The sequence below is a fragment of the Melospiza georgiana genome, chromosome 14, assembly GCF_028018845.1.
Source record: "Melospiza georgiana isolate bMelGeo1 chromosome 14, bMelGeo1.pri, whole genome shotgun sequence".
NCBI lineage: Eukaryota > Metazoa > Chordata > Aves > Passeriformes > Passerellidae > Melospiza > Melospiza georgiana.
The window spans coordinates 18,420,503-18,447,450 of record NC_080443.1 but is presented as its reverse complement, the minus strand read 5'-3'; the positions used below and the strand labels follow the sequence as shown (position 1 = coordinate 18,447,450).

The 26,948-nt window shown below is 46.9% G+C and overlaps 1 protein-coding gene across 1 annotated transcript; it reads right to left on the bottom strand.

The window, feature by feature from the left end:
• Positions 1–1,974: 1,974 nt before the first annotated feature.
• CRISPLD2 (cysteine rich secretory protein LCCL domain containing 2) lies at positions 1,975–24,364 on the bottom strand. The gene is made up of 14 exons (XM_058034190.1): positions 24,122–24,364; positions 18,762–18,880; positions 16,436–16,568; positions 16,217–16,332; positions 14,815–14,915; positions 13,482–13,640; positions 12,554–12,614; positions 11,670–11,736; positions 10,609–10,739; positions 10,396–10,439; positions 9,430–9,502; positions 8,689–8,764; positions 3,927–4,060; positions 1,975–2,029 (listed from the first exon to the last, which is right to left on the bottom strand). The coding sequence occupies exons 1-14, from the start codon at positions 24,362–24,364 to the stop codon at positions 1,975–1,977; spliced, it is 1,512 nt and encodes a 503-aa protein (XP_057890173.1).
• Between the last annotated feature and the right edge of the window lie 2,584 nt (positions 24,365–26,948).

Genomic DNA, 26,948 nt, shown 5'->3' with positions numbered 1-26,948 from the left:
CCCCAACGCTTCACAGTGGACAGAAATGGGGGAGCTTCTCCTCACTGCCAACATCTCAAATGCTCCCAACCAGCAGATTTTCTAGGATATGTTCCAGCTGGTTTTGACATCAATTTATTTAGTAAGAAAAGGAAATGGTTCAGTTTTCCTATCTAAAGTCAATACTGTACACCTTGGACGACAATACTACATTAACAGATGACACAAAGGGTCACTTCTCTCTATCCACCCCAAAAGTGGCTTTTCTGTGCAGTATTTTTTGAGACAGTGAAATGCAGCTCCAATTTCAGGTTTTCATCCCAAATTCAGATTTTACGGAGAAATAAATCCCAGTGGAGGGACAAACTGAGTGATAAATGTCATTTAAATGCCATTTCCTTGGTGATTTCATGGTGTTTACAGAATTAAAGAAGAACCTAATCATATAAATGCTTATGTCTGTCAGATTAAACCAAACATGTTCTGGGCCTAAGAGCAGCTGTGAAACATCTGCCAAACAGAGGGAAATATTTTCCCATTTGTTATCCAATATTACAATTCAGTTACTGAACGGAAGGACTGCGCATTTACAAGAACTGAAGAACCACTGTTGGCTTTGTCTTCTCATGACTGATGAAGTTACTGCATGTGTGTGTATCAAAACTCACCAGATTTGTGTTTAGACCAATCAAAAAAATTCATTTCCATTCATTTCAATATGCAGTATAGAATATCCTTCTGCCTTAAACAAGCAGTTCATGCTGAGCCCTTCTCTTGGCTTTGAAATGAATTTGGGTGCACGTCAAGACAAAAATATCAAAATATATCATAACACCATAACACCTTGAATTTTGCAAAATCCACCATCCTGGATATCAAATGCTCATGGTTACATCCTTGTGCTGGCTTCACAACACAAGGATGGAAAAATTAATCTACCCCAATTTATGCTGCTTCTTTAAAGTCTCAGAACTGCACACACCACAAGGAGCTTCACAAAGGGAAAGTGAACCCGCAGATTCCTACAGATGCAACCATTCCTAGCAGAAATAAGATTAATTTTATCACTATTCAACTACTATAAAACAACCAGCACTGCTGTATAAACCAATACACTGCATTTAACTGAAGTTACGGCGTGGAGTATAGGATGAGATGTGCCAGCACAGGAGCCCCAATTCTCTGACTGCTCAGAGGTTGCCAAAATACCTGGGAGTGTTTGACCAGCAAACACCAAACCTGCTCTTTGGATGATCTGGTGGCCTCATTTTCTGCAGTGAGGATCTCTGCCACCGTTTTACACCCTGCTCCAGGCCCATAAAAACTTTAATTTTGGCTGCCAAGAACATCCCCAAACCCCATCGTTCGAGGTGCACAGCAGCCTCACACAGCTGCTGCACGTCACCTCAGTGGGAAAACACCACTTTTTATGCCTTTCTGCACAGAAACCATCCAACACACACAAAATCACTCTGTCAAAGCCCATCCTCTCCCTGGACAATGCCATTTTTCAATGAGTTTCTCATTTCAAAGTGCCCAGCGCCTGGACAGCCGCTCACTCCCGAGTCTGCTCATCCTCACACCCATCCCAGGAGAAGCTTCACACCCTCAAAACACCATCCAGGGCCAGGCTGAGATCCCTGAATCTGCTGCACATGGAGCCACCACCATCCTGTGTGGCAACACCTCTGGTAGAACAAAACCTATAACAGTTCATGGTCGCTGAATGCCCCTAGAGAAACACAAAACACGAGACAAAAAAAGATGCAACGCTGCACGGGTGCGATGAGATGCCAACAGCTGAGTCAGAACCTGGGGTCCTTTTTTTGGGGTTTTTCTTTTTTTTTTTTTTCCCCCTTTTCTTTTGGAATTCCCTGAAGGAGATGGGCAAGGAGGGTACGGGCAGAGCTGATGCCGTTCAGAGGAGCTTTTGGCGTCTCTGGAGATCAACAGAGAGCTCTCCCAAAGGAACCTGCACCTTCCCTGGGGGTTCTTTTACTGCTTCACAGCAAAGATCCGGAAGGCATTCCCGTCTGAAGGGTTCTTCAAGCTGGAGACAAAGAAAAAAAGAAAAGAAAACAAACATGGAATGAAACAAGTGAACACAACGCAGACCCAAACAGGCAGCTCTGAATTTCTATCTCTTTCCTACCAGGAGCAGGAGAAAGATAAAGGATGAGAAAAAAGTGGCACAAATCCATGGTTGCATCCCTTTTTTAATGTTTTCAATCCAAATCTGTAGTGCTAATGCCAAAAAAAGGAGCTGGAAGACAACAGGTTCTCTTACAGCCGTAGCTTTTATCCAAGGAACACTGTGCTCCCTTGTGCAGAGATTCAGGCATAAAGAGGAATATGTTTTCCTAAAAAAAAACTGCTGTCAAATAGGCTGGCAGGGTCCCAGGGCCTGTCTGGCTTGGCTCCTAGTGCTGGGAATGGGAATGGCCTGATCAGCTCATATTAAATGAGAATAAATATGGATATTCCTTTTCAACCTGTAAAGGTGTCCTCAGCTGCTTGGGATGGCTGTGTGCTTGGGGAAAGGGGGTGTTTCTATTCCCAGGTCCTACAGCACTGAAAAAACCCAGGAAAAATACAAAATTTCATATTCCCACAAGATAAACATTGCTACAAGTGTAAGGACACAGCAAATCCCGAAGGAAGACTTTTCCCATACCTGTTTGGGTGTGTTTCTTTACTCAAGGTTATTTCCAGTGTCCTAAAGGGTGAGGGTTCACCTTAATCATGGAAAAGCTGTTTCAGTGTCTGGTGGATCTCACAGCACGAGGCTGCTCCTTATTGCTGAGTGTAAATAACACTTTCCAAATGTTCATCCCCACTGTGAGAAGGTCTCTGGTTTCCCTCACCCCTCAGATCAGCACTGGCTGCTCACATTGCACTTCCCTGAGAGGGGAAGGATTTATTTTGAGCTAGAGCACAGTTTGCCATCCCAGTAAAAAGTTGTCTTTTAGTATAAAATATAAGTGAAAGCAAGACTGAGATAAAAAAAAATTCAAAGTAACAGGAGGTTTTTCACCTAAATCCAAGTTATCCACTTGGAAAATGCTGACCCTGGTAATCCATATTAAAACCCCCATATTTAACAGCTTTCCTGTCTTAGTCTGCTTTTATTTCTTGAGATGCTCTAAATCATTCCGGAATATCTATTGCTAGAATAAAAGCAGCAAAATTCATAGAATTTATTATGGTCTTTACAAAAGAAGAACTGCCCAGAGCAGAGTTAGCAGTGACCAAAAGCCCCCTAACTGTGGGAAATTCTGTACTTGTGAAGATAGCCCTGAGAAATCAGCACCATCACACCAATATCTGAAAAAACACATAGCAGGTTGAAAGTGAAGCATCAGATTAGGAAGGACTGGATGAGCTGTGGCTGGATTGTTGTGGTCATGTGCAGGATTTTGGAGCACAGATTTGCAATTGGTCACTGAAACCAGCGTGGTTGGCCCAAGAGAAACAACAAAAAATACCTACAAGGGTGGCAAATTCATCTTCAAAAAGTGTTTGATCATGTCTCAAGAGGTTAATTTACTTATTTCAAAGAGAATAGAGGACATGGATGAACAAATGAATCCCACACCCCAGAGCTGAACGGAAATCCAAAATTACAAAACCCAAATCATGACCCGGGCTGAGAACTGAAAATACCTGTGCTGACCTCCTGATGTGTTAAACACACAGCAAAACGTATTAACGTGGATTTGTGCTGTGACAGAATCTAACAAGGTTTAACTGCGTTTCACAGCAGCCTGAGCACAGCTCCTGGCTGGGGAGGAACGAGCAGGACAGCACGCTCCATTTGCTTGGCTGTCACAGCTCACGGTGACACTGGGAAGTCACTTCTTCCCGAGTCAAGCTGATATCTGCTGACTCTCCCAGGCAGCTGAAATCACTGGAAAAGAAGAGGGAAGTGCAAAGCAAGGAAATCTCACCTCTCTGACTGGACGCCGTTCCTTAAGGAGCCCACGTAGGTTTTCTTCTTCTCCACAGGCATCACGTCCACAAAGCCTCCCCTTTCATCTGAAATGACCCCTGCGTGCACTGCAGTTTTACAGATACTGGAGCTCTGGAAAATATTTAATTGTTTTGATTTATGCACTGTGTGTATTTTATTTACGAAGATTTATGAATTCCATCAGCACCAAGAAAAACGGGGAGTAGACAAAGAAACAGTTATGAAATAGTTTTGTCCCTCTTTTGGACAAACTAGGGACTAGATTTTGCAGGTATTTCATAATCCATGGGTTTATGAAGAAGATCCACCATCACCACAGAGGAGAAGCAGATTTTCCATCGTTCTGAGGTGGAACTGCACCTGTGAGATCATCACAGAATCACGGAATGGTTTGGGTTGGAAAGGACCTTAAAACTCATCCAGTTCCACCCCTGCCATGGCAGGAACACCTTCCACTGTCCCAGGCTGCTCCAAGCCCCATCCAACCTGGCCTTGGACACTGACAGGGATGGGGCAGCCACAGCTTCCCTGGAAAACCTGTACCAGGGCATCCCCAGCCTCACAGGGAACAATTCCCTCCCAATGTCCAGTCTTAACCCACACTTCTTCACCTTATCCAGGGCCAAGACTGAATTGAGGACAACTTTCCAGCCAGTGCCTCTTGGGACTGCACCAGAGAAACCTCTGAGCTGAAGCTACTGACAGCAAAGGTTACTCACACTGTTGATTGGAAAGTAAATGCTTCTCCTGAATCAAGGTAAATGATCACTTATTCTCCCTCTTTCTAGGAAAGACAGAAGGGCTGCTCCCTTTGTCTGGTGCAGTTTTTGGATGGGCATTACCCCATAAAACTGCACCAAATGTGGAGGGAGATTACACTTCTGGAAAGACCAAAGCTTCTCTGTTGCACATCCCAGATGTGCAGAGTCACAAGAGCTGGAGGAACACAAACCACCAGCAACTGATGACTAAGCCCCCAAAACATGCAGAAAAAGGGAGCAAAAGCACAGAAGGCTGAGGGACAGTGTAAACTTGGCCATCAGCTCTCAGCAGGATTTACGTACAGCAAGCTGGAAGAAGAGAAAGGACAAACCAACTCTGCACAGCAAAACTGCAGCAGGTGAAAATCCCAAGCCCAGAAATGCCCTGATTGCTAAAATCCAAGTACCACAAAAGCAGTGCCAAGTGCAACTGTTCCCGTTGTGTAAGCAGGGTGCAGCCCATGCTGCCTCCCTGCCACAGCCATATATGGCAGCCCTTGTCCCCTATATATATATTTATCACTTTGGATGGCCTATCTCTTGGCAGCCCTCAGAGTTTTGAGTGCTGGTTTGGTGTTTTGCTTCTATATATGGTCAATGGAGCAAGGGAATGCTGTGTTTGGAAGATATGCGGTGAATTTGCCCTAATATGTGGTGGGAAATCTATAAATCTAAAACTGGCTCGTAAAATTAAACTGTCCTGGATCAATTTGCACTCTCCACTGGGAGACATCCTGAGCAATGTTCTTTTCAAAGCATTCCTGTTATTTTTTTTCCAGGACTTGCTGTTCCGCTGCTCACTCAAAGCTCTGAGCAACAGATCTACCCCAAACCTCCTCTTATCACTCTGTTGGATTACGGCCCTGTGTACTTTGATTAATTAATTGCAGAGCTTTTGGAAGATGAGATATTACAAGAATAAGGTCCAGGAGTACAGCAGCATGGGCAATAAAACAGTTTTCCATGGTGAAGCCCCTTGGGATGCTCTGATGAAATGAGCCCCAGGGCACACAACATAAAATGACAAAACACTTTATAGTGGGTCATTAGCAATAATCTCTGACTGTGAGCTTAATCACCCAGAATTTCCTCATTAGTGTTACTGGTTTAATCACTAGGTTCGTATCTCCTGGGAGCTGGCTCCCAACTCAGTTTGCTCTGTTGACAAACTCCTGCCTCTGTGCAGGCCATGCATCCATCCATCCATCCCTCCATCCATCCATCTGCCATCCATCCGCCATCCATCCATCCATCTGCCATCCATCCATCCATCTGCCATCCATCCATCCCTCCATCCATCCATCCCTCCATCCATCCATCTGCCATCCATCCATCCCTCCATCCATCCATCCCTCCATCCATCCATCCATCCATCCATCCATCCATCCATCCATCATCCATCCATCCCTCTGCCATCCATCCATCCATCCTTCCATCCATCATCCATCCATCCCTCTGCCATCCATCCATCCATCCTTCCATCCGTCTGCCATCCATCCATCCATCCTTCTATCCATCCATTCATCATCCATCCATCCGTCCATCCGTCCATCCATCCATCCATCCATCTATCTGCCATCCCTTCATCTGCCATCCCTTCATCTGCCATCCCTTCATCTGCCATCCATCCATCTGCCATCCATCCATCTGCCATCCATCCATCTGCCATCCATCCATCCATCCATCCATCCATCCATCCATCCATCCATCCATCCATCCATCCATCCATCCATCCATCTCCAAGCAATCACTGCACAACTGTGGATAAATCCTTATCTCAAAAGTTGGGCAGTTGTTCTCTTTCTCTCCACAGGGTTCCTGGGCAGGGATGAGATGGGTTTCCCCTGCAGGATTATGTCACACCAGGAGCCAGGGAAATGGCAGAGTCTCATGGAAGTCAAAAGCTCTTTTCCAACCTCCATAAAGATCCAGGCTGTTCCCACAGCTGGACAGGGCTTGGAGCACCCTGGTCTATGGAAAATGTCCCTGCCCATGGCACGGGGTGGAACTGGATGAGCTTTGGAGTCCCTTCCAACCCAAACCATTCCATGGCACTGTGATCATCCCAGAACCAGGCCTGTCCACTTTACCATTGCTTATTTCTTGCATTTTATTCATTTACCCCAAAATTCAAGTCACCTCTCTGTCCGTATTCCACAGCCTTACTTATTTCCCCACTAACAAATTCCCTGTACTGCTTTTTCAAGCAAAGTGCAGACTGGAAATGGGGGTACATGTTTCATTGTCTTTTAGGTAGCTTATTTAAGAAGACTCATTTAGAGCCCAGGTGCCCCAGGGCCTTGAAAGTGCCACCCTAGACATGAAGTTGGCAGCCCAAAGCCCTCCCAGAAGACCAGCACTTGTCTCATCCAGCTCATTGCCTACTTTAATAAAATTATTCCCCAGCGGTGGGCTTGGGTTAATTCCCCTGCAGGGGCCTTTCTCCCTAGGAAAATCCTTTCCCCAAATTCTCCTTGCTTGGTGTGGTTATTTCTCTTCTCCACTCCCCATTCTGAGCATCCCCACCTCTCCCTTTGCAGCACCATTCAGAGCCACCTCAAACTCTTTGTCCCACCTGCTCTGCCACCAACCTCAATTCTTTCCTGGCACCTCCACACCACCCTGCTAGCACAGCAGTCCAAAAAATGGTTAACCAAACCCTCAAGGAAGTGGCCAAATACTTTTTTATTGCTGCTGCTTTTTGTTTTTCTCCCAAGCCCCTGTTTCTGAAACAATACCCAGGAGGGAGAGTAGGAAATGGGTTCATTAAAGGACACTAATCCTTTTGCGTCAGTGCAGTGCCAGCCTGGGATGCTGCTCCTCACCTAATTCCTTTGTAATCACAGGCCCTGTTCAGGGCTGATCTGAGGGAGCTTTGTCCTCTGTAAAAAAGACAAAACTATTTCCCATTTCCTGCAGGTGGGAGCATGCAGGTACTGCAGGGAGGCAGCTGCTCTGTGGATTTGCCTGTGAGCTAGTCCAGGATAACCTGTTTGTGCAGCTCTGCCTTCAAAAAGATTGGTCTGGAGCAAAATTAAAAATAGTGTGGGGTTGCTTTTTTGATTTTTTTTTTTTTTTTTTTTTGGAAATTGCTTTCAAAATTGCTTCTCCAAATTACTGTATGATTCCTGCAGGATGGATTTTCTCAGCAGGCTGCAAAGCTCCAGGGTGACCTGAAGCTGGGGGCCCACAATGTGCTGGCTGCTTTCCCCAGGTTTTCTAAACCAGGATCCTACAGGGCAGCCAGGGAGCTGCCATTCCTGAACACAGCCCCCAATGGAAAACAGAAAATGAGGGAAAAAAACAAAATAACCAGACACCCACAAATGGAAAAACATTGAGACCCGGTTTTTGGAGGCCTAATGGTAAGAGATTTCAAGAAAATGACTCTGCCTAGTTTTAGCATCAAGTCTCTGCTCATCCCCTTGAGCAAAGCTCAGAAAAACAAACCCATAAAACCAGCACTTTTCTTTCCACTGCTCTGAGCTCCGTCCTGGCTGCTCAGAAGATTTTCATCTCCCAGAAAGAGGAGGAAAGGAGAGAGAGAGAGGTCTTTTTCTATCAGCTCTAAAGTGTGATAGGATGGAATAAAAGCCCTTTGGTGCTCATATATAATTCCCAAAATGCTTTTAACAAGTACAGCCATTATTTCACAGCCAGAGCCAAAAGGCTTGGGGAGGTTAAGGGATGTGACCAAATCTCAATGGCCATGATTAATTCTTTAGGAAGGAGTCAGTGCTGGAGAGTAGAACAACTCACCAAACCCAACTCAAGGAGCTATGGAGTGACACATCCAAATAAATCAGCGCATGGAGACCAAAAGGGCTCCCCAAGCCTGCTGACCCCATCTTTCACCCCCTTTTTCCCATCCCCACATGGAATAACCACGAGAGAGCTTGAATTTCTCCCCTGAAGCCCAGGGTGAGCCCAGCTGTGGGACAGGGCAGTCAGGATGTGCAGGGAGAGGTTGGGACTCACATCTGCATAAACGTTGGTGCCGAACACGGGCGCCCAGTACGACGGCTCGTCCTTGCAGTGGGCAGGGCAGTAAATCCTGGAAAACAACGGATTCAGATTGATTCTGCTGCACAGGAAGGCCAGCTGCATTCCTGGGAGATTTCGAGTGCCTGCATCTGGTCTGCAGGTGGCAACAGTGAATTTGATTACTCGCTCCCCTCAGATGACATTTGGTTTTTGCTGCAGAGCTGCAAACAGAGGGATTTGGACCAGCAGAAGAGGGGTTGGTCTTTAATTACCCTTTCAAGGGGGACTACCTGTATTTTTGCACATAAATCTCTGCATGTGTTTGTGCCCCCCTGCCCTGTCACTTACTCCTGCACAGTTTCCAGAACAAACTTCTTCCACGTTTTAAGGTGGAAAGGAAAACATCCAAAAATATCCAAAACCCACCAAATGCAGAAGCAAAAAGACGACGAGTGTGCATTTGCACACTCACACATGAGAGTGTGCTGAGACAGGATTGTGCAGCCTGGCTGATATGTTACTGAAGCCATCTAAAAACATGAAGTGAAATTTCCACAATGATGCCAAGAACAGCATGGTGGCAGGAGGAAACACACAATTCCCAACACCCTCCTCCAGTTCAACCAGTATGACCAGCTCTTCTCCCACCAGTCCTCAAATTCAGGGCCCTCAGCACCTCTGTTAAGCTGCCCCTCATTTAGGACAGAGGTTTTTAACCCAACAGATCTGTGTTACCTTGGGCAGTGGCTCGCTGGCTTTTTGAAGCGGCACAGCTCAGCTACCGTGGTGTAACAATCCAGAGTCTGTGCTGCCAAGATAAATGAGAAAAGGCAAATTATTACACCCAAAAGCTCAGGCTGCTGCAGAAAACACAAGTCAGAGCCACACGATGCATTAGGTGGGACCCTCGAGCACCAAGAGAAAAGCTGCTCCAGCAGCAGGATCCCAGGATGGGGCTGACCAGCTCTGCAGCAGGAATCCTGCAACCACAATACAAGGTGGACTTGAAAAGGGCATGGCTTTCAGGAGAGACAGACAGCTGATCCACAACACCTGGGTTTGCTGCAGCTCCAGATGTGGAGTCCAAATATCCTGACACCTACAGTTCTCCCTGAGAGGGGCTTGGGTGGATCTCATCACAAGGATGGTTCTGCACTGGAGGATTTTTTCAAAGATATTCAGAAAGTGGGAATTGTTTAAAAAGCAGAGCAGTGTTTATTTGTATGCCCATCAGAAATGTGATGACTCAGTGTTAAAAACTAATTTCACATGAATTGTGTTTGTCATTACATTACTGCATTGGGACATTAGCCACTATATTTTTTTTTTCAGTTTTTCTAAGAGTTGACAATTGACTGAAGCTTTAAAGAGGGATGGCTCAACTTCCACCCCTTCACCATCAGCATCTGAAGTCTGGATCCCACCATGATCCATCAGCAGGAGATGCTGCTGGAATTGGCCCATTTTCACCTATTTCTCTACTTTCCTCACAGGAAAATGAGGTGGAATTGCCCAGGGTGGGTGGGCTGTCACCCTAAGGTTCTGATCACCCCAGACCACCACTCCAGGGTCTGGCTGTGGCACAGAACCATTTGACACAACCACTGGAAATGAAAAAGAGCCCTGAAAGGAATTATGTTTTCAAGTCCCCCATAAAACCCCACCAACAATATTTTTTCCCCCTCAACATTTAAAACTTACTTGTGACTTTGGAAACCATGAATGCATTTGAAGGTTTACTTTTCCTGTAAAACAAGCAAACAAAAAGAAAATTATTAAAAATAAATAAGCAGAGTAAAATTATTTGGACCACGGTGTCAACATGAGAGCAGCAATGACTGAATATTTGCTTAAACGACTGAATATTTGGGTGCATTTAAAGGTAATACCAACAGTTTTTGGTGAGGGCAGTACCTGAATGACTCCACACCGTTCCTGGTGGATTTCACAAAGGCAGGAGTCCTCCCTTTCCTGGTGATGTCCACCAGCCCTCCCTTGTTGTCCAGGATTCCATAGTGGATTGCAGCACGACATATGCTGGAGGACTGACAGCAAATAGATGTGAAATGAAATAAAATAAATCTCATTCACAGAGCAACGCTGCCCAAGCGCTACGTGAAAAACAGAGGAGAAATGAAACCACCACCAGAGCACCAAGTGGAAAATAAGCTGAGTACACTCCTTTGGAATCTGGTTGTTAAATCTTCCTCTCCCAATACAGATTCTTTTATTACTATTATTTTAAGCACTGCCTGGTTGAATGGTAAGATTTTTTTTTTTAAATAACAAAACCATACATTTAAATACAATTTAGAGGAAAAGCAGAGTTGGAAGCGAGCGACCAGTCTGAAATATTTCCAGTTCTCGAGAAAATATTCAAACCCAAAATATTTCTGCTGACGCCACTTGGAGGGGTTGGGTGTCTGCAATCACAGAATTTCCAGGGCACAGACACATCAGGGGTGATGCAGTCACGCACCAACAGTTGGAACAGGGAAAGAAAACCTGATTTTACCCAAAAAAAACCCCTTTAATCTTCCAACTTCCTTCACCCCAAAAAGCAGTTTTGATGGGGAAATGGTGCTATGTTTTATTTATAAATTATCTTACTCATTTAAGATCAAGCAAAATATTATTTAGTTACAGAATTTAGCAGTGTTTTTAATATAAAGTTTCTGTTCAGATGACAGGAGCAAAGAATTCTTTGTAGGAGCTGCCTGTTGATGCTCATCCCTCACTTTCCATGGGACATTAAGGACAATTCCTGACACAATCACATCTGGAGCCACTTTGCCTCCCCTTGTTTCAACAGCAAGATGAGGAAAATACAGATAATCTTTATTAGCACCATTTTACAGCCCCACAACCGGAGAGCATGAAAAGCCAAATTACAGCAGAATGGCTGGCATTTCCCATTTCTGTCATTCCCACTGCCTCCCACAAATTACATCCAGCAGCTATTTAAAGGTACTTACACTTTCGTAATAAAATGTTCCAAAGATCTTTCCCTTACTGTACAAGCAGCCAGCTGGGCACAAATACCTAGTAAAGATATTTATCTTTGAGGGTGGCGAAAAAACAATTCAAGAAAAACAGACTTTGACTCTATTGCACTTTAATAGTCATTCCATTCATTTCACGTAGCTCTCCTGTTTTAAAAACAAGATTGCAAAATAGCTGCTTTTTTAAAACAGTTTCTCCACCCTCCTTGAGAGCCTGACCAATATTTAGGTTCTGTGGATTTGGTTTTTCTCCAAGTGATAAACTGTCCTGTTCTCTGCACAAACCTCAACCAGAAGTCCTGCACTGGCTGGGAGGGGACAAGCCATGAATTATTGGTCTGCCTTGGGCAGCAGTGGAATGCATGAAAAAGGCTCAAAAAATTACTCTGCTGAAATTTATTAAATTATTTTGGACACCTGAAACTGTGGGTCATCATGGCTGAGTAAAATCATCCAAATCACCTTATTGCCAGGCTTGGCTGAAGGCCTGAATTAAGAGAAATTTAGGTTGTTTTTTTTTTTTTTTTTTGTTGGGTTTTGGGGTTTTTCCTAAAGAGATCTACCTAGAGAGTCACAAAATATATAGTGGAATATATCCTATGTTTGCAATAATTGAATAATATTTAGTAATAAAATATAAATATTTATCAAATATATACATTATACATTATATATTATATATTATATATTATATATTATATATTATATATTATATATTATATATTATATATCATATATCATATATTATATATTATTATCAATGTAATTTTATTTATTATACATATTTATAGCAATAAAAAGTAAATATTTATTTACTTTTCCCCTCAGCACTCCAAGAAGTATCAACAAAACCCTACCTGTTGCACGTTGAGCCTCTGCACTTGTCTCTCATCTTGGTTTCACAGGTAATGACTTGTGCTGGGGAGGAAAAAAAAAAACTCAAATAAATACATTTTTTTAAAAAAGGAAATTGCTCAGCCTGCTCTTGAGCTACAGAAATGAGCAAGCTGCACACATCTTTCCTGGAGGTCTTCGGTGCAGCAAGATAAAATCTGATTTTAGGCAGCCTGGAGCAGTTGGTGCCTCTTTAGCCCTTCACCTGAGACAGGTGTCTGTGGAATATTAGCAAGGAAAATGCAGCTGACAGCTGAAGGCTTTTGATTTGCAGCCCGAGGTCTGCACGCAGAGCTCTCATTCTCCTTTTAATTACAGACTCTCCAGATGCTGGCTGATAAGCTTGAAAAGGGCCCTCTGGCTTGCCCCACCTTGTTTTCTCAATTGGTGTCTTTTAATTAACAGTGGCTGGAAAACAGCTCAGGAAGCACCAGCAGCTCCACAAACAAGTTCAGAAATATTCCCCAGCAAGGAATACAGAGGAAACAAGCCATAAAGCCCAGAAAAGTTGCAAAGAAGGGTAAGTGCTGAGTGTAGAGTTTCTTAAAGGAGAAATAAAACCAGTATCTCCTAAATGTATTACTGATTGAAGGGGACTTTTGGTACATTGATATTTTATTGAGATCAGGAGGACATGGACTGTTGGAGTCAGTCAGAGGAGGCCACAGGGATGCTCTGAGAGCACTTCCAGCAGCTTTCTGCAGAGCTGAAATGTTCTCACAGTGAATTTTCACACAGATCACCTTCCCTCCACTCAAACATCCTCTCAGTTTCTTTGTCCCTGATCCTCCTCATCACTTCCCACACCTTTTCCCACTGAGGTGCTTCAAAACCCACAGGGAAAAAGAAAAAGAAAAAGAGAGGAAGAAAAAGTGAAAGTTTGTGTCTTACTCATGTAGGATTCTGGGGTGATTTTCTTGGGCTTGATGGTTTTGCTGGGTTTGTTTTCTGGAAGGTGGAACTGCACCGGCTTCTGCTCGGCCACCTGCGGGATCTCCACCTCGTTGGTCTCGTCTGTCTCAGCAATGATGGGATCTTCATAGCGGTGATCTGGGCAGAGAAGGGCGTTCAAAATCATCACAGTGTGCTCCCACTGGTGGGCAGGTCAGGTTCATGGTCAGTGGGGATGGTTTGGTTGGACAAGGATCTGCTTTTAGGCAGCTGGGAGATCAGAGATGCCTATTGGAGACAGCACAGGACACCCCTCCGCTGCTCCTCTGCACATGAAGCAGCATTTACAGCATCTCACAATAAAGACTTGAAGGAATCCTCGCTCATTAATGAAAAAAGAACTGTCATTCCTTCCTCTGTTTCCCACTGAGCTCTTCCCTCTGGAGGAAAACTCAAATTTGCTGAAGGGCTCATATTCCATCAGGGCATCCCCCTCCTTCTCTCTCTGCTGGAGCCCACCTGCACCCTGGGGTCCTCCTTCAAACCCCACAAGATAAAAAATGAGAAATGCATGGTGGCAGCAAAATTAGCTTTGGGCAAGTCTCCAGGGAATCTCTCTGTTTTCAAAGAGCTCAGCTCTCTGGGAAGCAAAACACTGAGGAGGAGAGAAATGGCCCCAGGAGATCCTGGATGCTGCTGCTGGAGGGCTCACCCTAATAACAGGTTTTATTCTATTGACTTCTCTTCCAAAAACTCTCCACAGGTCAGGAAAAACCCTTCAGGACACCCCTCCTCTCCTCCAAGGGACACGAATCGCCAGGTTCATTTTGCATCCCTGAAAAGCTGAAAACCATCCCTTAAATCCCCCACCCTGAAAGGTGGGGAGGGAGGCAAAGGCTCCACCATGGGCCCCTGAAGGTGCAGGGCAGGCAGCCGAGCTCTGCCCTCCCGGGATGCCTCTGCCAAGCCCTGGAGAACATTCCAGCAAAAGTTCTTCCCCAGCAAACCCCACCAGGATGCGATCGCTCCTGCCAGTGCTCAAAACACCCTACAGCTCCCAGGCCAAACCCATGGGAGCTCAGAGCTGCTTCTCCCCATCCAAACTCTCTGTTTGCCCCAGGAAAACGTGCTGAATCCCAGCTCCAGACTTTCAGCAGCTCAGGGATTCCTGCTTTCAGTGGCTGATGATCTCCCACGCGTCCCAGCATCGGAACACTGAGGATGGCTGATTGAGAGGGGCATGAAGCCGTGGCTGGCTCCAATTAGAAGCTCCCACCTGTTTGCTCCAGCCTTGCCCCCCACCCCAGAGGTGCCCCAAGCCCCCAGCAGGTACCTTTGTAGCAGAGGTTGTTCTGGCAGCTCCCCCCATAGCTGGGAGGGCACTCGGAGCAGGGACGGCCGGTCTTGTACGGAGCTTCCCCAATCCAGTTGCCCCTGGGAGCACGGGAGAAATGGGCACCCATCAGACACCCAGTCACCCTTCCAAGCCTCCAAACCCAGAAACACCATCCTGGCCCTACAGCAAATAAATGGAGACTAAACAACCAGCCTTGTAGGAAAGATGTTCCTGCTCGTTCCATCTCCAAAATGACATTTTTTAGGGGTTTGCTTAAATGATGTGCCATATTGCTTTTATATTACATTCCAATATCAACACCAGGGTCTTATGTGAACAGAAATAAATCAATGGATTACTGCATTTTTCTGAAGAAACGAAACTCCCCAGAAACATCAGCCCATTGTGGCCTCCTGTCCTGCAGGTTTTAGGGGATGGGGAGGTTGAAGGAGCTGGAGTTAAGCTGTGCCTATAAACTCCTGGGTTATGCTCTTTGAGCTGTCTCCACCTATAAGGCTACATGAGGACAATGTGCACCGGTGCCAGAGAGAGGAGATTAAGCAGAAACTGCAGAAATAAAATGTTTTTTCCATGCAGCAGCTCTGAATGGATGACGTGTAAATCTCCCAGCCTGCTGAGGGGGCTCTGTGGGAGATGCTGTTGTCCCTCAGAAGCAGCAGGCTGGTAAATCCCCCCAAACCAGGAGCAAAATGTGCTCATCCCATGTGGGGAGAGGGGCCTAGAGAACCCACCCAGAGAGCTGCAGCCCCACATTTCTTTTTCCTTTGCATTATCCTGCTCTGTGATCCCCTGAAGTCAGGTGCTCCCCAAGCCGCTCCGTTTGCATACAGAGATTTCCCTATTTTGTTCTGTTTTGAAGTTTTAAATTGCCAAGGGCTTGGAGTGGGAATGTTTCTCCTATTAGCCATTAAACCAGAAAATCTCAACTGCCACTGCCAGGTAGTAAACTCCTTCTGGATGTAGTAGGCAAAGAAATACGATTTTCATTTTGCAATTTAATCAAACCGTCGAGCCGGTGAAATCCTGACTGCCGCAGCTATTTCAGGGTTTTTTTGGCACCCACCACCACCCCATCCCTTCCCGCCCTGTGACAGCAGAGAGCAAGCCTTGCTCAGCAGCCAGCTCCATCTCCTGCTCCTCCTTTCCCTTCCCGTGGCAGGCACATCAAAGCTCCAGCCTGGCCCCAGCCTCCCATTCAGTTTTCCAGGCAACGCTCTCTCTGTAGCTTTGAACCAGCACAGCGCTGCTGTCTAAAGAATAAAAAAAAAATTAAAGCCACAACCAGCAGTCTAGACTGCCTGAAATCTCTTCCCCAGAGCTGGTTGAGGCAGCTGCCAGTGTTGGGAGGGCTGGAGGGGGCCCAGCTGCTCTGCCTTACTTGGGGGAGTAGTTGCAGACCAGGTAGACGGCGTTCTCCCAGATCTCCCCCCACACATTCATCTGCTTGCAGACGTTCACAGCACAGCCAATCCTGTTGGTGGTGGCCCAGACTATCTGTAAGGGAAGTGTGGTTGTTGAAAATAAGCAAATCGGCTCGTTCCAGACATGGGGGGGAAGATGTGGGGAGTGTGGGTGCAGAGCCCCTGGAGCGCTTTACCTGGGTGTAATGGGTGCACATGGCACCTGAGCACCTGTCTGGGCACCAGGGGTTGCACTCGTGGGGGTATGGGAAGGTGTAATCCTTCACCTCATCGTACCAGGACTGCACATGGAAGGCTGGAGATCGGTACCTGAGGGCGGGAAAGGCAGCTGGAGTCAGGATGCGATGGTAGAAGATTTCAAGTTTAAAAAAAGAAAAAGAAAAAAAAAAGAAAAAAAAAAACACCAAAAAAAAAAAAACAAACAAAAAAAAAACCCCAAAAAATAAATACCCCAAAACAAAACAAAATTAAAAAAAAAAAAAAAAAGGGTTTTTAAAAATGTTAAAGCTGAGGGGTTAGATGGGATATTGGGAAGGAATTGTTCCTGTGAGGGTGGGCAGATGCCCAGAGAAGCTGTGGCTGCCCCTGGATCCCTGGAAGTGCCCAATGCCAGGATGGAGAGATCTTGGAGCACCCTGGGACAGTGGAAGCTGTCCCTGCCCATGGCAGGAGAGTTGGAGCTGGAAAGATCTTTGAGGTCCCTTCCAACCCAAACTGTTGTGTGCTTCTATGATTTTTTCCCTCAGATTCGCAGCCTGACCTGACTCTGTATTATTTATAGGTTTGACATGATCCTCAAGTGCTGCTGACCTGAAATGCCCTCTCACTTTTCCACTCAACTACAAAATAACTTCTAGTTTGGCGGGAAGTTGTGTTTTGAAAGTAAACACAAGCTAGGCTTTGCCAAACATCTTAAACCAAAAGCCATCGTGCACCTATTTTACCAGGGGGCAATTTGCTAAATCTGGGAGTTAACTCACAGCCAATACTGCAAGAACTTTGAAAGTGAGTGGGCTTTTCCTCACCCACATCCCACCAGGAGCTGGTGTGGAGCACTTTGTGCTCTGCACTCCTATCCTGCCTTTTTTTGGCAGCAATTTTCCCCTGCACCAAGCCCCTTTATACCCTGTGTGTAATTTCTGCCTCAGATATCCCAGTCTGATGCTGTTTGTGCTGTTTGGGGGGCACAAATGGTGTTAAAACCACCTGTACAAACTCATACACACTTCACACACAATGATCTGTACCAAACCCACTGCTTTTTGATGGCTTTCAACAGCTCACACCAAGCCAGCTGCCAGAATTCCAAATGATATCATTACCCACTGGAGCTTATCCCCTCAGCCAACTTTTCATTAAAAATCGCTCATTAGAAGTATTTCAAAAACATCCATCTCATGATGTCATGAGGCAAATTCTTTCCGAGTCCTATTTTACAGGAGAGGAAATGGAGGCAATCAAGCCGTGGCCCGTTCCTGAAAAAGCTGAGATAAATCTGAATTTTCTTTCCTCTCAGGGACCTCAAAGGGAGCAAGATTGGATCTTCCTCCATCAGGAACTCATGGCCATCCTGAGCACTTGTAGGACAGCCAAGAACAGCACCATCTTTTGATTTGATTTCCAATTAATTAACCACTCTACTTGCCAAGCATTAAAATGGGCCCAATTTTTACATCCGGCTAATTTTACACCAGCACATTTCCTTTGCTTTCCACCAAGTTCCACCTGATTTACAGCAAAGATAACTGGACTTCCACCCAGGAAATGGGGGGGGGGAAATGCTCAGTGTTCCTGAGCAAGTACAAAATATTTGCTGTGGAAAGCAGGTTTAACCTATAGCAAGCTTAAAAACAGGGGCTTAACAATAAACAAATTTCATCTTGAGATGGAGAGGAAAATCCCTTTGGAAGCCTTCATGTCAACTTTCCTAACTGGGTTAACGACTCTAATTTAACTACTTGTCCTAGGAATTGGAAAAAAATAAAAACCCTACAAAGTGTTTTCAGTAAAGAAAAATCAGGAGCCGGATAAATATTTATGGAAAACACGGCGAGAGAGAATTAAATTCTGAGCTGAATGCAGACACAAATTCTGAGCTGAATGCAGACATTGCTCCTGACAAACTTCAGCCTTCAGCTGCATGATGCCAGAACCCCCTGAAACAGCAGATTTAGGAGCAAGGGTTCAGATTTCTGTACTTGTTCTCCTTAAGGAGGAGGGACTTTGAGTGTGTTACAGAGGAGCTACCCCCAGATCCAGATGGATGCAGGAGCCCAAATCAGTGCTGGGAACTCTCAGCAGAAGGCGGCTGCAGGAGTTACCATGACATCCATCCCACTGATTACAATTAACCACAATTAATCACAATTAATCACAATTAATGACCCCCGGGTTTTCTCCCACCTCCCCAGCGCTCCACCAAGAAAAGAGCAAACATTTCCAGCAGTCTGCCTCCAAAGGAGGGCCCACAAATCACCCTTTGCAATGGTCCCCAAGCCTCACCTGCCCCAGTGAACAGCCAGGTTCTGCCCAATGGACCTGATGAGGTCGCTGGGCCCGTGGTCCCAGATGCACTGCTGAGCCCAGGCGTGTGCTGACCTCTCCAGCTCCTCATCCCAGGTCTGCAGGGGTGGGGACAGAAAAGAACAGGTCAGTTTTGCATCTCAAACATGCTAAATCAAGAGATTAAACCAACAGCAGTTAGTGGAGAAAGATTAAGGTACAGACCACCACCCTTATTTCTGGCCTGTCCTGGTGAAGCCACCACGTTTCTGTGCTAAAATCACATTTCTCAGCATGTTCCCCTGCCGTGAAAGTCCAGGGCACTGAAGGGTTGATGATTTTCCCCAGCTGATGCCATGCATCTGAGGAAATGCTTCCCTCAGTTCATCAGAAAACACACAGATCCACGAGGGAGCACCTCAGGAACACATCCAGACCATCCACCCTGAACCACGAGATATTCTTGGCAGTTGGTTTCCTCGTATATTTTTTAAAAATTGAAAATTCAAATTCAAACTTGGAGATCCCATGATCTCCAACATGACACACATTTTTGGGATCCCACGATCTCCAACATGACACACATTTCTGAGATCCCATGATCTCCAGTATAATACACAATTCTGGGATCCCATAATCTCCAACATGACACACATTTCTGGGACCCCATAATCACCAACATGGCAGATATTTCTGGGGTCCCATGATCTCCAACATGACCATGTGACATTTCTGAGTCCTGCAGGAGTTCTGACACACACTCAGTGCTTTGATGATTTTCCAGGATGGTTTTTCATCCATTGTCCTTACTGTTGGGATATCTCCAGGCTTTCCCACCAGGTGAGAGCTCCACTACCTCCACCACCACACAGCTGGAAATCCTTGATCCAACCCCTCCATCAAGAACTGTGGGTCTGAGGCTCTCAGTCTCAGCTCCCCTTCTCCCTTCCAGAATAAACGAGAGTCCACCAGTGGAATACATCAGAGATGGCAACATCCCAGGGTTTTTTAAGCTTTTTCCACTCTCACTGAGGCAGGCATCACGTTAGAAGTGACAAGTCCCATTTCTGAGGGCAGGATGCTGGGGTGAGATCACTGCTCATCGAATATCAGAGCTGTGAGCCAAAGGAGAGCTGCAGCATGACACAAAGGCAAACAGGAAAGCTCCTCTGCTGGTTCTGCTGCCCAGGAGAGCATTTGCTCTAAAGGCCAGGCTCTCTGGGCCCAGCAGCCAGTGCCCTGAATTCATTGTGTAATTACTGACAGCTGCTCTATTCATGGCAGCCCTCAGAGGATAATTCGTTGGGATTAAAATGTTACCACACATTCCCACGAATGAAACCAAAGAGAGGAGAGGTCTTGCAATGTGCACCCAGCCCATCCACGTGCCAGCACGAGACTGTCCTCTTTGGACATTTACCATCACAACCAGCTGCTCTTCCCAAGTCCTGTCTCCTCCAGAAAAAAAGCAACTTCTGATCTCAAACATTTCAAAGGACCTGGAGGGCTGCAGGGCATCAAACACATTTACAAACCACCCAGTGTTCACTCTGAGCATATCTGCACACTCTCAGGCAGTTGTGTAGCTGGGATGGGGAAGGACTGTGCATCCCTGGTAAGGCAACAGGAAAATGCAGTGTCTCCTGGAGCTTGGTGTGTCTCCACTGTCTCAGAGAGACCAGCATGACCTCATCTCACTGAGCTCACAGAAGAGTGAAGCACTCTCAGCATCCCAGAGCTGCCCCAGTCTCACCAGCTTGGCTTTGGACTCAGCAGCGACCAAGAAAATTCATCCCCGCGTGGACACAGCTCTGACACGGGGAACCAAACCATTTTCCCTTTCAGCTCCTTGGGAGTGGTGGGGTCAGACCCACCACACATCCCCGGCCCTCTTGCAGCAGACACAGTTTTTTGTGGTTTCCCTCTCTGTGGGCTCGCAGCTGCCCTCCCATCCAGCCCCAAAGCCGCAGAAACTCTCCCAAGCTGTTCTGCACTCCCAGCTCCTCAGACTTCCCACCCAGCTCCATTCCCTGCAGGCGGAGATGTTCCAAATTTCTTAATTTGATGCAGAGCCGTCCTGAGCAACGTCCTGGGCTATTAAATGGGAATTAATGCGAGCGTTCGCGCTGTGCCTCCCTTTGGTGCCTGCGGATAAAATAAATGAACTCGGACAAGAGACACTTAACAGGTAATTGGGACGGAGCTCCATCTCTGCACAGCTTTTTGCTGCATGAGGAGAGAAGCTCCTTTCTGCAGGCATCAGATTACAAAGCCATCCCATCTAAATTAGAGCAGTTATTTGCCTCTTGCTTCTCAGACGCGAATGCGGTCAGGAGGCTGGAATTATTTCAGAGCAATAAACATAGAGGGGGAGAAAAAAAAAAAATGATATTTCAGACTTTCCCAGCTGTATTTGCAAGAATTCTTTATGCCAATATTCAAAGCAGTATCTAAGAAGATGACTGAAGCCAGAGGGGCAATGAGCTTGTGCTCAGCTTCCTTCAGAAGCAAAGGCTGAAAATTATTTGGGTGTGTGTGATTCCAAGTGGGTTAGCACATGGACTCTCTTTTCTTTTTTACTCCTTTCAAAGTGGAATGGACGGTGTATATGTAAAATATATGCATGGCACACACACAAATCCCACCACAACTTGTAGGCCCGGGTTTAATAATGCATCCCACAAGGAGCCTGCTCCCTCAGCCTGAGGAGCCTGCAAACCCAAAGCCAGACACCTGAATTGCAGTGATCAGGTTACTCGCTCATTTTCCTCCCCAGCCCAGACTTTCTGCAGTGCAGCTTCCTTCTAAAAGTGGCATCAAACCCCAGGGCTGACATGTCCTGGCAGAGGTCTGGAGATGCTTTTTGCTAACCCCCACAGAAGCACTGTCCCATCCTGACAGGGCAAGCCACCACCCTACAGTTGAGAGGAAGGATGCATACCTTATACATGAAAACAAACTATTTTCCTTCCAGCAATCTGCACTGAGAACAATTTTTCTTTATCCAGCTGTCTCTGGGGCCGCCGCAAGAGGAAAGATTCCTGCCTTTCATCACTGCTGAAAGCATCTGACTAAGCCATCCCAAAAGGTCACCGTGCCTTAGGATCTATTTTGTCCTTTTTCCTCCGAGTCCGTTATGTGCTTTTCACTCTGGGACTGTTAACAAGGAGTTTGTTTTGGCCTTGGCACCCACCCACCTCTGTTCAACATCCAAATGCACTCTGGAAGTGTCGATCACGGAGCTGGTAGAGGGGTAAAGGTAATTTTGAACTGGCCCAGCTTTGTCAGGAAGTTGTGCCCTGCTCACTCATTTTCCATTAGCACTGAATACCTGTGCCAGCTTTCAGTTAATTACACAGACCCAGCAGCTAAACTGTTTCTTTTTTCATTTCTCAGCCCACTTTGCCTTTTTCCCATATGTATATAAAAATTCTTTTGATCACCAGATAAGTAATAGACTCACTGTGCTCTTGCTTTCTCATTAATAGTGTCCAATACAGAAGTTCATCCACAAGCAGTTAAATATGTCCCTTTCCTAGATTATATTAGGTCCCATTTCCCTTTTAGACCACTTAAATTCATCAGATGTGGAGCTGGGAGAAAGGATTTTCACAAGGGAGGTTGATGGGCAAGAACAAGGTCTACCCTACTCATCCACAAATTATCCCAGCACATCTCCAGTGAAGCTCCACTCCAGCACCAAAGGGAAAGAGGAAAGTTTATCCATGGCTCTACAGACAGACCATCCTCTTAAACCAGTCCAAATGAGAAATGTCCTCTGCAGGACAAAGGATTAAAGAGAAATTCCCCGTTCAGCGTATACATGGCATTTACAAGTCCTACTGGGTAAACACCAGCACATGAAAGGCTGATTATAGCCCTTCCAAGCAGCACCATCTCATACTCAGCTCCTTTCTTCAGAGCACACAAGGCCCTTTCACCGGCCCTGCATCACCCATGAAAACCACTAGAAAAGCTCCGGGAGCAAAGGCAAACACCGGAGTGCAAACAGCGGCCGGGCCGGGGCTCTGCCCAAACGGGGCCAACCAAAACACCCTGGGCAGCTCCTGCCTCGTGTTTGCCCTCTGGAAATGCATCCAGCAGCCTCTCCTGGCAGTGCTTCCCTGCAGGATGAGGCTGAGAAAGGGATGCAATCCCTTGTTCTTAGAAAGGCACAGGATTTCTGGCAGAACCCAGCTGGTGGGGACGGAGCGAGGGGCAGCTGTCCTTCCTCACCATCCCCTGCCCTCCCTCCTCTTCCCCTTCTCCCTGCAGCCACAAAAGGCAGGATTTTCCACCTGCAGCCCTCACTTCAGCACAGCTGGCAGACAATTTTATATTACATTTAAGTTTACTCTTCTTTTACCCTTTTAAACACGGCCTTAACAAGACATCCATCATTTGATCCATCAGCAGGGGCACATCAGGCCAGTTTTGATCAGAGCTATATTTGCACACTGGGAAAAGGCACACAAAAAGTAATTATTTGCCTACATCGTTTTGTGGCCCTGTAGTATTTTGATGGCATGGCAAAAATAGCTCAAGGTAGGGTCTTTGGCATCAGGTGAAAAAAAAACAATATTCATGTGAATTGTTGATGGCAAAGGCATATTTCACACTCCTCCAAATTTTAGGTTCTGCCTCTAAAATAGGGGAATACATTGACCAGATTTTTATTTCGGTTTCCTGAACTACAAAACCCAACAGCACTGACCCATGCACCCAGGAACTCCCAAAGCCTTTCCAGCTATTCCCATTCCTTTGCAGATGGAGCCACATTCCTCAGGCCCCGTTTCCCTGTGGTCCCGTGCAGATTCCCAGGAGCATCGTGGAGGTTTGGCTCACATTGGTAAGATCAGGTTATCACTGTGTGACTGAGGGCAAGTGAACCTTGGCAGCCCAAAAACCACCAGAAGATCCCCTGAGCAGACTGAGGTGTCCCCACAACAGCCTGAAAGCTTTCATAGGGAGAGCAGGGGTTAAACACTGGGGAGAAATTGCTGCTTTTATGACCTGGAGGTAATGGAAGAACCTGCTGAGGCAGGCTGGGGAGTTGCCATCACCGGAGATGCATCCAGGGCTGGGCCAGATGCTCCTTTATGAATAATGGAACCACTTCTGGAACTGTGCAGAGGATGGACTGGATGACCCATCAGCAGCATCCCCTTCCAAGCAAAACAGGCCACAGATCTAAAGCATCCTTCACTCTGGAATGAAAGGCTTCAGGAAACCTCTTGAGAAAAACTTACTTCAGAGGAAATTTGCTACACCTCTTGCATCACAAGGAAAATTTAAATACAGTTAGAAAAAAAAAAAAAAAAAAAGTAGAAATAAAGTGATGTATCAGGCTCTAGACTCACCATGTATTCCATGTTAGAGGCCACTGGGTACACCTGACCTCTCAGTTTATTGTGGAGCATCAGGATCTCCTGTCTGTCCGAGAACAGAATGGCTCTCTTGGACCTGGAGTGAGCTTCCCCGTCCTGGTACTTGCTCAGGATGCTCTCCAGGTGGCTCGAGTTGGGCAGGATAAAGCTCTCAGCTGTCTCTGTCAGCAGCAGCACACATCCAAGGGGAATGACCCAGGGCAGGGCAGGAGCCATGCTGCCAGCAGAGGCACAGGTGAGGGTGATGATGCTGGGTTTTCCTGCAGGGACTCCCTTGGCTCAGCACAGCTCTGGAGTCTGGGGAGAAACAGAGAGTCAGAGCAGTGCCACAGGAGATCTCAGAGCATTTATGTGGTCACACTGCCCAGATTTGAGCTTGGGAAAGAGTGGTGCTTCAAATTATTGCTCACTCCAAAGGCAGGGAGACCCAAACAGCGCCACAACAGGTGAGGACTCAGAGTTTATTCCACCTGGGAGTTCCACTGATGCTGATTTGGGAGCGAACCCTTCCCAGGCATGCAGGAGGATGCTTTCAGCATCCCTGGTGGAGCTGCCACCCCGCAATGCCATCAGCTCCGAGCAACCCCATCTCCATCCCTGCACAGGCAGGGCGACACTTGGAGCCATCCCCCAAAGAGCAAAGCCGAGATTCGCTATTTTATGAACAAAAGGGAAAGTTAAACCCCCAGCCAGGCGGGTGAGGAGCTCGGGCAGCCCAAGGGCCGCTCTGGGGCTGCAGCAGAGCGGCTGCAGGGAATTGAGAGCGGCTGTTTTGGGAAATGTCACCGCGGGACGGAGCAGCGCGGTCCCCGCTGGCGCTGACGCACCCGCGGCTCTCGCTGACGCTCCGGGATGTGAGTGATGGAGCAGCCACCCTCCCCCGGCCAGACTGGGTGTTCCCGGGCGCTCGGATGCCGTCAGCACCGGCACAGTGGCCTTTGGATGCCGTGGGACAGGGAGAGAAAACTGCTTTTCTCGCAGCGGCTTGCGAGGAATTTTAGAGAGTTGGAAAGATGTGATAAATTGTTAAGTATAAACAGTTTGCAAGTGGTGTTTTTCTGCTTCGTCTTTCTGTTCTTCTCAAGAACAGTGTGTGAAGAAGATGTTTTTGTTAGTTAGCCAATCGAATAGAACCCATCATATCACTCTATAAAACCCGCACAGTTCCTTTAAATTAAATTTTCTTTCTCTTTTCTACAGCCCTGCCTCTCGCCTGCTCCTGTGCCCATCTCAGTGCGAGAGTGACATCTGGTCTTTGAGCAGCTTCCTTTAGTCCCTTGCTCCACAGAGCTCCTGCTCCTCCTGTCATTCCCAAGCACTTCCACCCCTCCCGTGCTCCAATTTAGCAATCCTTGAGCATCTTGGCTGGTTTTGTTTGGATCGCTCACAGGAGGCTGAGCAGCACTCACCGAGCCCCTGGAGCAGGATCAATCCACCTGGGGCAAGAAGCATCTCTACAGACAGAGCAAGCACAGGATCTCCCTCCTTAGGGTTAATTTCTGGGAGAAAGCTTCCCAGCATGAGGTGAGGATCTGGTTTTGACAGCACTGTTGAAAGCCACGCTGAAAGCATTCCTCTGCAGTGGCAGGAAACAACCCCCAGATTAACAGGAATTTTTTGAGGAGTTTCATCCAATGACTCCAATGGGATTTGGACACACTGAGAGCAGAGGAGCTGGAAGCCAACCGGAGCAGGGAACAGCCATCTAACTCCCAGCTAAAAGCTGCACTTGAGCACAAAATCTCAAATCTCTGTTTCCCTAACCCACTAGAGCAGCATCTGAGGAGAACAGCAGCAAGCACAGGCAGGAACCCAAAAAAAACTCTGAGAACCCCCGAAAACTTGTTGGCTGACTGCACAAAAGACACAGAGTCCCTGCTTGAGGCTTCTTTCTTGGCCTGAACGTCGAGGCAGATGAAAACCAGCTGCCCTCACAGCCTCTCTCCAGGCAGCCTTTGCCTGGCTACAACAATGCAGGGTGTCATTGCTCAGTTTGGGTCACAAATCCTCATCATTTCCTGCTCTGCAGAGCAAACCCAACACTCACGCCTTGTCCCCAGCTGCAGGCACACCTGGCGGGCAGGACAGTCGGTGGCACGGGGACAGACAGACAGACAGACAGACAGACACTCCTTTAACCTCACCCTGCTCAGCCCCACCTGCGGCATTCGCTTCCCCCCAGGCAGGAGCCCGACTTTGTAACCTGGCTGAACAGAGCAGGGGAGAAGGAGCAAACTGCTTTTGTGGACTGTCTGACCCAAATTCGGGGAACAATTCCTACTTTGAGGCACTTCCCTGAGAGGTTAAAAATAGCTGCATTGCCAGGGCCACTGACAATGTGGCCATTTAGCCCTCCCTGCAGGAACAGCCGGCGCTCAGAGGCGCCCGCTGCACCCCTCGCTTGGCCGCCTGCCCTCGGCTGAACGGGAGCCCAAACCCGCCTCCCATCTAAGGCAAACACTGAACTTTCAGAGAGGGCAGATTGAAAAAAAAAATCAGCTGTAGCATCTGAGAGCCAGAGGAGCTGCCCCGCTCAGCGCTCCGCAGCGCGTCTGGCGCGGCGAGGCAGCCAAAACCTCCCAACAGATGGTGCTTTATTCCTCGGGATGTACTTTATTCCTCGGGATGTGCTTTATTCCTGGGGATGGGCTTTATTCCTGGGGATGGGCTTTATTCCTCGGGATGTACTTTATTCCTCGGGATGTACTTTATTCCTCGGGATGTGCTTTATTCCTGGGGATGGGCTTTATTCCTCTGGATGTGCTTTATTCCTCTGGATGTGCTTCCCTGGCTCCCACTT

Bases quoted from the DNA above. Each gene is read 5' to 3' on its own strand.
- CRISPLD2 (XM_058034190.1), bottom strand. From the start codon at position 24,364: ATGGCTCCTGCCCTGCCCTGGGTCATTCCCCTTGGATGTGTGCTGCTG. The intron at 18,881-24,121 runs GTGAGTCTAGAG...CCACCCCTGCAG, and splicing joins CCTCTAACATGGAATACATG to ACCTGGGATGAGGAGCTGGA. The intron at 16,569-18,761 runs GTGAGGCTTGGG...TCCCGCCCTCAG, and splicing joins CTGGCTGTTCACTGGGGCAG to GTACCGATCTCCAGCCTTCC.